The 10537-nt window shown below is 36.4% G+C and overlaps 1 protein-coding gene and 1 pseudogene across 1 annotated transcript; one reads left to right on the forward strand and one right to left on the reverse strand.

Moving 5' to 3' along the window:
- Window positions 1-786: 786 nt before the first annotated feature.
- Window positions 787-4394, forward strand: LOC132156525 (pleckstrin-2-like). Its single transcript, XM_059565492.1, has 9 exons — window positions 787-885; window positions 988-1152; window positions 1693-1883; window positions 1961-2052; window positions 2840-3027; window positions 3138-3239; window positions 3322-3405; window positions 3496-3574; window positions 3829-4394. Exons 1-9 carry the CDS (start codon window positions 829-831, stop codon window positions 3954-3956), a joined length of 1086 nt encoding a protein of 361 aa, XP_059421475.1. The 5' UTR covers window positions 787-828; the 3' UTR covers window positions 3957-4394.
- Window positions 4395-5211: 817 nt separating this feature from the next.
- Window positions 5212-9430, reverse strand: LOC132156526 (galectin-related protein B-like; annotated as a pseudogene).
- Window positions 9431-10537: the final 1107 nt, after the last annotated feature.

Genomic DNA, 10537 nt, shown 5'->3' on the forward strand with positions numbered 1-10537 from the left:
GTGTCTGTTAGCAAATTCCAGTTTTATTTTCAAATGTGTGTGAATTTAGAATTTTAGAATATTTTCCTAGCTTGTTTACAGTGACGATATCATTTAGAATTCAGTAATATTCTGAAGAAACATTAATACAAAATACTGACAGTTAAGGAACAAAAGAAAGGAAAAACAACTGACCAGTTCCTCTGTATATGTACACTATTTACAGTTCACAACATTTATAACAAATCTGAATTAAATCTAAACATGGGACATAAATATTTAATATATATGGTTATAATGTAACCAATTGTTTGCCTACTGTGAGATGTTGTACTGTTACGGTTTATTAAGGTAAAGCTTACAGTTTTTACTAAGGAAATACAATTTGTTGGCCTACGTGAGTTTTAAAATGTTATTTTCATGGATAAGCTGAACTGCCATAGCAACAAACATCCGGTCACTGAATAGCTGAATCTCACATGAACCAGTTCAATGACTCAGTCTGACTGCGTCTTGGTGACTCATGATAGCTAGCCCCCTACAGGAAAGTCCCAATGGAGAGTTCTGTTTATTGTAATATTTAATAGACTCAAATTAATTTAATTATATATTTGCCTAAATCAAATTTACCAATACTAAATCATTTAGTTTTTTTATTTTACATTTTTTTTTATTTTCCCCATCAAACTCACGCCCAGACAGTTTTCTTGCTCAGCGTTAATTGTGTAGCCTATCTAAAAGCCGGGGGCGCTAATAGGAGGTGCCCGCAATGACGCACATTCTGAGGAATTCCACAGCTATAAAACACCTGATGAAGCGCTTACCTGCTTATTGAGACTACAGTTAGACATGGGCACTGAGTCCGAAAATAACGGCGTCCTTAAAGAGGGCTTTCTGGTGAAAAGGGTAAGATACTTTTTAACTTTTCTTTTATCTATAGGCCTACCCACACTGGCAAATTCATTTCTAATTCTTATTGGTTTATTATCAAATGATGTTAATTTTTAGGGTCATGTGGTTCAAAACTGGAAAGTTCGTTGGTTTGCACTTAAATCGGACAGACTTCTGTATTATAAATATGAGGGCGGCAAACGGGATTCCTGCCATCGAGGGACGATACTGTTGAGTGATTGCAAAATCACATGTCCTTACCTGGAGTACGAGAACAGACCGGTAAATGGTGTTTTATGCTATATATTTGAGTAACCACAAAACTACATGACAAGATACAATATAGTGCCGTTTTTAAAATCTGCTGTAAATGAATTAATACAAAATAACTGCATATTTCAATATAATCCAAGGTCAGTTGGTTATTTCCACTGTCTACAAACAGATAGTAGGCTATTGAGAAGTGGCTTATCGGTGGTTTAGTTAAACCAACACTGGGAGTGTCTAGTATGTGCTTGAAATGTTCACAGCCTCTGGTTATGCTTGAATTAACCTTTCATTATTTTGTTTTGCAATGTCCACATGCACTAACATGTCAGAAGCAAACTATAACTTCTTAGTTTTATATTCCACGTTGTGTAACAGCTGTAATCAACACATAGTGATGGGGTTTTCTGTGGCATGCTGTTTGTGCCAGTTTCATTTATTCATTTTTTCTTACAAAAGTCAGTGCTGAGCTTATCGTCAACCAACTAAAATGTTTCTTTAGCTTTATGACTGAAGAACTATTCTGTCTTAGTTACCACATTTTACATCCTGCAGTTGGTGATGAAGCTGCAGACCAGCACTTCAGAGGAGCATTTTCTGGAGGCTTGCACAAGAGAGGAACGTGACGAATGGGCTACAGCGATTAGTGCAGTGGTACAGAACCTCAACCCACATGATGCACAGACCACCTCCGCTTCACAAGTGAAAGGATCCACATCACTCCAGCTTCACAATGTCAACCTCAGGTAGCGATGTATGTAGTTTGTCAGTATATGTGAAAATGTGTTTGGACGTCATATCTAAATGTGTGTCTGTATATCAGTCAGGTGGTGGACTCCATGTATGATGTGCACACTGGTGTCCGGCTGTGCAGTCATGTTGAGCAGGGCAGCTCTTACACCAACTGTTTCTCAGGTCAGATACTCAAAAACACTGATCTCACACAATAAAGCATGAATATGCATTATTAAAGACATTACATTTTCTCCTGATGATCTTAATTTTTATAAAATACTGTTCAAATGTTTAGGAATGTTAAGATTTTAAAATGTTTTTGAAAGAAGTCTCTTGTGCTTAACAGAAAAACAGCAATATTATTTTACCATTTACCGTTAAATATTTCAACCATTTAAATTGACATTTAATGTTTATTAATGTTCATTGCTAGGAACCTCATTTGGACAGCTTTAAAGGCGATTTTCTCAGTATTTTAATTTTTTTGCACCCTCCGATTCCAGATTTTCAAATAGTTGTATCTCAGCCAAATATTGTCCAATACTAACAAACCATAAAAAATGTACACTTAAGACTGGTCCAGGGTCAAATAACTTGATTTGATAGTTTTGTGTAAACTGGGTACTTTTCAGAAATCTTTGTTGAATAGTTCTAAAGAACAGTATTTATTTGAAATATATATATTTTTTACAATCTAAGTCACTTCCTAGCCCCAGACTTTTTTGTGTGTATGATGTTCAACTGTATAACATGATTCCTTACCTTTTAGACACAATATCACTAGTTTGTCTGTTTTTTCTTCTTCCAATGAGTTGCTTGTTTTTTCTTATTTGATTTAGTGTATTTGCACCAGTGAATGATTGACTCATAAATAGTGACTTGTTGCCACCTACAGCATACTGACTGGCAGCCTGTCTGGAACTTGTGAACACAGACAATAGAATTATTTTTGTTTGTATATGTGTAGGCTCAACAGTGGTGGACTGGCTTGTGTTTAATAAGCTGGCTCTGACCCGTGTGGAGGCAGTAACATTAGCCTCTGCACTGCTGGATGAGGCCTCCCTGCGACCCATTGGGATCAGGAGCGCAGACGCTCTCCGTAACGCAGCTCTAGGAGAACAGTTCCTCGATGACTCCACTGCACTCTACTGCTTTGTAAGTTTCAAATCTCTTTCTTCTTGTTTTATTCTCTATTCAGTGCTTTTGTAATTATTTATACTAAATACAAGATGTCCTTAACCAAATGGATATGATTTCACAAACAGTCCCAAAGCTTCCAGAAGCGAGGCAGTGTAAGAACAGAGAAGTCTCGGTCTGCTGTGGAACTCAGTGGAAAAGTGGTGAAGAGAGGTTACCTGCTCAAACAGGTGAGCACTCCACTATAATTAGATGTTTTGAGCTGAAAAGTGCTTTTCTGTGATGCCAACAGTCTTTTTTTCTGTGTGCCAGGGGCACAAGGTGAAGAACTGGAAGGTGAGATTGTTTGTTCTGAGAGCGGAGCCTGGTTTTCTGCACTATTATGACCCCAGCAAGGTGAGAGCACTGACCTGCAATTCACAGACTGTATAAGTACATTTTATGCTAGAGTCTAAAATCTGTTTATTTTTGTGCTGACTTTCTAAGGATGAAATTACTCCGGTTGGCAGTATATCTCTGCGTGGCTGTCTGGTGTCTGCTCTGGATGATAACGGCATACCGTCAGGTGAGTGAGTCAGACTTACAACTCTTCTTTGGAAGTGTCTGAAGTCTGATGACTACCTGTTTCACAATGTATATTTACAAAGCAATTCCAGATGTGAATCAAAATTAAGTAAAGACTTTGTCACAGACCGCAAACACTGAACAGTGAAGCAGTGATTTGGATCTTGTTGTCAAGGTAGCAGTAATATTTACAGGTAAACACTGTGAACTAATGGTGAACTAAAGTGCTATTGGTCACTTTCCTGTAATCTTCAGGTGTTAAAGGTAAAGTCCAGGGGAACCTCTTTAAAATCATCACTCAGACGGATACACACTATTACATTCAGGCACCAGCACACGAAGAGAGGATAAACTGGATCCAAGCTATTAGACAACTGAGTTAATTAGGTCATTGTTGTTCTTGTTAATTTGATTGTTTTTGCTAAATGTATATTTGTCTGTCTGTCACACATCTATTTAGAAATATTGTGCTGTTTTAATAGTTGTAAATGTGGTATTTTTGTATGTGCAAAGAAAATGGATATACAGTGTTATAAAGCTAGTAACAAATAAAAAATATTAAAATAAAGAAGTCATAATAAAATAGGTAATACACATGAGGCCAGCATGAGGCTTCATTCAGCATATAGAATATTTCCATATAAAATTTTGATTTCCTCAAAGAACAAAGTTTTAATGTCCCTGATAAATCTGTAGCTAATGTTTGATATAATATACAGGTGGTAAAGTTTTTACATTCAGTGAATGTCCTTTGAAAGCATAAAGTATGGTCATTGTGAAATGTATTTTGTAAAATAAAAGTTATATTTGTGTAATTGTCATCTGCAATCATATCTTTGATGTGAAAACCTGCCAGTTTTGTTATGGACCATTAGCATGTTTTTACCTGCCTTGTGTTTTGTCAGTTAACAGAACTGACTTCATGTCTTCCACAGATCTATTGGTTTGTTGCTATGGTTTAAAATCACACAGTGCCTCTCTCTCACTTTCAAACATTCCCAAATACTCACTTTGACACACACACACACACACATTAAATAATGTAAATGATAAGATCTTCTTAAAAATTATTTTAGAAAAGTTTACTGTTTACAGTACATATTGCAATTATTAGATGTTTAAAGACATTTAAGTAAACCTTTTAATACATGCTTCATTTGCAGCTTTAAGTGAGTCAATTCACAGCACCAAGTACAGGCTTCAGATGGACTTTGAGTCCTTTTTCTTCAAACCAATACAATCGCAGGGAATTGCATTTTAAAGTGAACATTCAGGTGTCCGTTATGAATCCTTAGGTTCCTAATACCATCAAACCTGTTCTGCAGCACATTCAAATGAACAAAGGATAAACACAAATGTTTATCTTATGATTCTGAGTTATTCTGTTGTGTAGGAATGATTTAACAAATGTTTTAGACAGGCAAACAAATAACATTCCTGTATTTCAAACTGTAGAGGATGTCGCTATCAACATCAAGATTATGGGTTTGATTAAGTGAATGCAAGAACTTATTACCTTGTATACCTTGAATGCAATGTAATTTGCCTTGGATAAAAGGATCTGCCAAATGTGTAAATGCAAGTGAATTTGAACTACAACAATTACTGCTACAAAAACACCCAAAATTCTCTACTGTATAAGTGCATCTCATGGAACCAATGAAGGCACTTTTGCTTCTGTATCAAAGAGCCAAAGAAACTAAATATCGAATCAAAAGCAAAAAAATAAAAAAGGCAGTACATTATGTATTATAAAAATGCAACGAAAGAAATCTTCTATCTGAGCTAGTTTGTGGAAAATAACTCTTATTTCAAATGTGTATGTTATCTGGATTGATTAAAGCTGGTTCAGATTATCCTTCAGAGATTTTCTACTATAAATGTGTCCAAACAAACGCAAAACCATTTTAAACTGACATTTGCCACGACAAACAAAAATCACTAGAGAAACTTTACAAAACAACCAATTAGTCTACTAAAACAAACACAGACCCAACCAAAATTAAGTTCTAAATGTTTTAAATGAACTGAGGGAGTTCTGGTACTTTAAGACAATTGTGTACAGTACGCTCAGGATTCTAAAACCTGAATAGTCTGTGTCATCATGGCAGACAATTCTTCACTTGCTCAAGCCACTTTGGTGAGTTGTAGATCTCCATGGACTCTAAGAGCAGTGAGAGATGCGAGCTGAGTTATTCTGTGAGTGAAACCACACAACGGCTGCCCATCCACCAGAATACGGAACTGCTGGTGCTCACACACAATCTCCATCTGAGAGAGACAGAAGATAGAAACAACATTATAGTGACAGAAAGGTGGGAGATTACCAAAGACTTAAAGGGTTAGTTCACCCAAATAGCAAAATTATGTCATTAATAACTCACCCTCATGTCGTTCCAAACCCGTAAGACCTCCATTTATTTTTGGAACACAGTTTAAGATATTTTAGATTTAGTCCGAGAGCTCTCAGTCCCTCCATTGAAGCTGTGTGAACGGTATACTGTCCATGTCCAGAAAGGTAAGAAAAACATCATCAAAGTAGTCCATGTGACATCAGAGGGTCAGTTAGAAATTTTTTGAAGCATCGAAAATACATTTTGGTCCAAAAATAGCAAAAACTACGACTTTCTTCAGCATTGTCTTCTCTTCCGTGTCTGTTGTGAGAGAGTTCAAAACACACAGCAGTTTGTGATATCCGGTTCACGAACGAATCATTCAGTTCACCAAATCGAACTGAATCGTTTTCGACACTCCCTCTGAGTTCAAACAAACCAATATCCCTGAGTAATTCATTTACTCAAACAGTACACTGACTGAACTGCTGTGAAGAGAGAACTGAAGATGAACACCGAGCCGAGCCAGATAATGAACAAACGATTGACTCAATCGTTCTCGAGTCAAGAACCGTTTCTGTCAGACGCATCCGATTCGAGAACCTAGGAGCTGATGATACTGCGCATGTGTGATTCAGTGTGAAGCAGACTGACACAGAGTGTCTGAACCGAACTGTTTCTTTTGGTGATTGATTCTGAATTGATTCTGTGCTAGTGTTATGAGCGTGGTAAATACCGGAACCGGATATCACAAACTGCTTTGTTTTGAACTCTCTCACAACAGACACGGAAGAGAAGACAATGCTGAAGAAAGTCGTAGTTTTTGCTATTTTTGGACCAAAATGTATTTTCGATGCTTCAAAAAATTCTTACTGACCCTCTGATGTCACATGGACTACTTTGATGATGTTTTTCTTACCTTTCTGGACATGGACAGTATACCGTACACACAGTTTCAATGGAGGGACTGAGAGCTCTCGGATTAAATCTAAAATATCGTAAACTGTGTTCCGAAGATAAACGGAGGTCTCACTGGTTTGGAATGACATGAGGGTGAGTTATTAATGACATAATTTTGCTATTTGGGTGAACTAACCCTTTAAGCTTTATTAGCTGTAATCACAACCTCCAAACACACTTTCTGACTGTTTACCTTAAAGGGCTCCCCTGGAGCAAAGGGGAAGAAAGACAGGGCAGTTTCTGAAGCGCCCCACTTTCCTGACAGACGAGCGTTACGAAGCACAGCCTTTTCTGAAAAAAGTTCACCTTCAACTCCAGGCCCACATCACTCTCGATTTCCTCATCCCCCTCTCCTTTAGACTGGCATACCAATAACACTACCATACTAAAGAGACAGAAATAGATTTGTAACATCAGTTTAAAAACAAGCATCATTTTAACAGACTGCATCAGTTCTGGAATCAGAGATGCTCCAGACCAAATCACATTATGAACCAGCAGTTTCTGGGTAAACCTTAGTTGCCAAATATGGCCAGAATTGTCCAATCTGTTTTTTTCCTACTTCTTTTTCCCCCCCCACAGATCAGGCTGGCTAATTCTTCATGGGAATTGACCTTTTTCCCACACTGTCAAAGATAAGATAAGAACAGCTGGAAAACCAAACGTATTGCACTGTAAAAAAAAATGTTCCTGAAATTAATGTTAAAATGTTAAAGTAAAAACCCATTAACATACAAAAAACCTTCAAGTTACCAGACAACACAATTTTACAGTATGTTTTCAGAAGTAAAAAGAATACATTTTCTTAATTTGCGGAGAAAATTTGTATTCCATGTCAAAATTCCCTACCCAAACAGCACACTTTTTTTTATTTTATTTTAAAAACTTAGTTACTTCATATTTTTGTTATACACTGTAAAAAAAAGTGTTAGATTTGTTGACACATTCATCTATACAGGTTGTTTCAGAGATGTAAATATTTTTTACTTAAACTAATTTAAAAGTTAGCACTTTTTTATGTATGTAGCTACATTATATAGTAACACACACTGATGGGTCACTCCTATCTAATAAACAAGTCTGACTTAGTCATTTGCATGAGTACAAATCTTAATGTCAAAGCATGTAGTAATATTCTAGTGAATTGTGTGCTTCTATTTTTTTTAGGAACAGTTTGGAAAGGACCCTTTTCTGTTCTAACATGACAATGCCTAAGACAAAAAATGATTGATTCTGTCACTGTAGAAGAACTTGACTGGTCTGCAGAAAGCAAAGTCCTAATCCCAGCTGAACACCTCTGGTGTGACTTTAAACGCAGACCTTGAGCCAAAAACTCATCACCAAACACCAATGACTTGGACATATGGGTACACTCATTTTAGACACTTCCAAACTGTTGCAACAGAGATGGAAATACAATTTTAAATACATGATTTATATTCTTTGTTGCCACAGTTTTGAAAGAATTTTGTGTCCCAATACTTTTGTCTATACAGTGTATGTATAAAGTAATAAACTACACTATATAAATATGTTTACATAAAAACAGATGTACTAATATTGTATACACAAACATAGATACACATACGTGGTATTGCAGTTAAATGGGTGTTTTCTTGCATTTAAAATGAGTATGTCTAGTGTTCTCTGTTGGCACCCATGTTTTCTATTGCTCCTGTGTGAACTGGAGACGTTAAAACAGTTTAATCCCCGATACAACTAGCTCATTGTGTTACTGCAGTGAAGGCGAGTCATTCAGGATGTGCGGATGTGACATTTGACAAATGAACGCAAGTGCTGGAGAAGACACAGACAGGTGTGTCTGATACGAACCTTTTGGGCTGCTTGTGAACAATACCCATCACTACCAGCTTCATGGTCGGCCGTAGACCCCCTTTGATCTCCCCAACATAGTCCTCCTCCTGCAGGAATAGTGCTCTACTGTCATTCAAATGTCTAATGCTATAGTCAGGCAAAATACGAATGATATTTATTAATGTAACATACTGATACTTAAAATTATTACGATATCTTAATTGTTGCTAGACATCATTTTCACAGTTTACATGTTATTGTAATATGCTAATTATATTTTAATATGTAAATTACCGAGTCGTATCCTTTATAAATGTAGAAGTCTCGAATATAGGCTAAATTACATATTTATCAGTCAAATATACAAGTAAGAACGTCACTGTGCCAGCACAATCAATCAATCTCATTGGCAGATAAACTCAGAAATCATCGTCATTATACTTACGTTTCGGATGTTCTCCTTATCTGTCATGCTTTCTTCTGTCGCGAAAGGCTTTAGTTCTTAGTCGTGCAAGTGTTGCGTTTCAAGCGCGAGGACAATAGCTGCCACGAACGGAATTGATCATCGCAGTGCGCGAGACCGTCGTCGAATCCGCGAACCCCGCCTCGCGCCACTGCGTTGCCATAGTAACCATCACAGGCAGTGAGTGATGATGACAAAAATACAGTAGTGACTCCGTCACATATCAAAGTGAATGTATGAATCTCTGCTCGTTATGATAACATATAGCCTACCAAGCCTCGTGATTCCAGAAATACTCTAGCTTACAAATTACGCAAAAACAGGTAAGTTTTGAATTCTTTATTCGAATAAGTTGAACGTTAATTAATCTTTATTCTTATACATTAAATGCTCAAATTATACCAAAATAAACCCTAATTCACTTGGGAATAAGATCATATAATGGTGGAATCACACACATCAACAACAAACTCAAGAGACATAAAAAGCTTAGTCCCAGACACTGCAATATGTTTTCACCCAGAGAGAGTTTCCAAGACTCATAACTCCAGATTACTGATCAGGTGTCTTAATGTCATTCTCGAGGTTTTTGAGCGTTTTTAATTCTGGCTGTCATTACAATTTACATTTCTCAGTTCACATTAAAATTATTTAATCTTGCCAAATATGGCTTTTGTGGCATCAATCCAAATAATCTGTATTAGAGTGCAGCAACAGAAACAAGAAAATATTTATGATTTAAGACCTTCAAGACGATATTTACAGACTGTTACGACATTCATTGTTTAAATTAAATAAAGTTACAAAATAAATTTATGAATGAAACATGCGCACTTTATATCTGCGTAAAGCCACGTCACTAACTATCAAAACATTTTCACAATAACTCCCAAAGATATTAGGTCACAACAATCATCGACCAAAAAAATAACTGCAGATATAATACTGCGGGAGAAATTGCCTTATTTGGACCTCTGGCAGACAAATATTGCACGAAAAATAACCTAATTGTCTTCCGCCAGGGGTCGCTTATTATAGTCGAGGAGAGAGGTGCAACGTTTGTATGCGTTTTTTTAAATTATTATATTGGTTACTTTTGAACATCATAAAATGTATTATGTAATTTGTCAATCCAAATGAGTAGTACCTACCTAGATTTAAACTGAAATCAACTAAAAGAATGTCAATAAAATGTTTTTTAAATCCTGTATCATAAACGACTGTGATTGGCTCATCTATCCAGCGCTGAGAAAAGTAACAGGTATCACTTGACTACATCAGCAATCTTAGAAAAGTTAATTCTTTTTTTAAATAATGAGCAGCAATTTAATTGTCACCAAAAATTAGTATTGCTATTTCATCAAAAGCCCAGCCCATTGTGATCAACAGTTTC

This window comes from Carassius carassius, chromosome 14, assembly GCF_963082965.1.
Source record: "Carassius carassius chromosome 14, fCarCar2.1, whole genome shotgun sequence".
Classification (NCBI taxonomy): Eukaryota; Metazoa; Chordata; class Actinopteri; order Cypriniformes; family Cyprinidae; genus Carassius; species Carassius carassius.

What these genes read in the sequence shown, in the direction of transcription:
- LOC132156525 (XM_059565492.1), top strand. Translation starts at nt 829, where the DNA reads ATGGGCACTGAGTCCGAAAATAACGGCGTCCTTAAAGAGGGCTTTCTG. An exon ending in ACTATTATGACCCCAGCAAG is followed by an intron (nt 3,406 to 3,495) that starts GTGAGAGCACTG and finishes TGACTTTCTAAG; the next exon opens with GATGAAATTACTCCGGTTGG. An exon ending in TGATAACGGCATACCGTCAG is followed by an intron (nt 3,575 to 3,828) that starts GTGAGTGAGTCA and finishes TGTAATCTTCAG; the next exon opens with GTGTTAAAGGTAAAGTCCAG.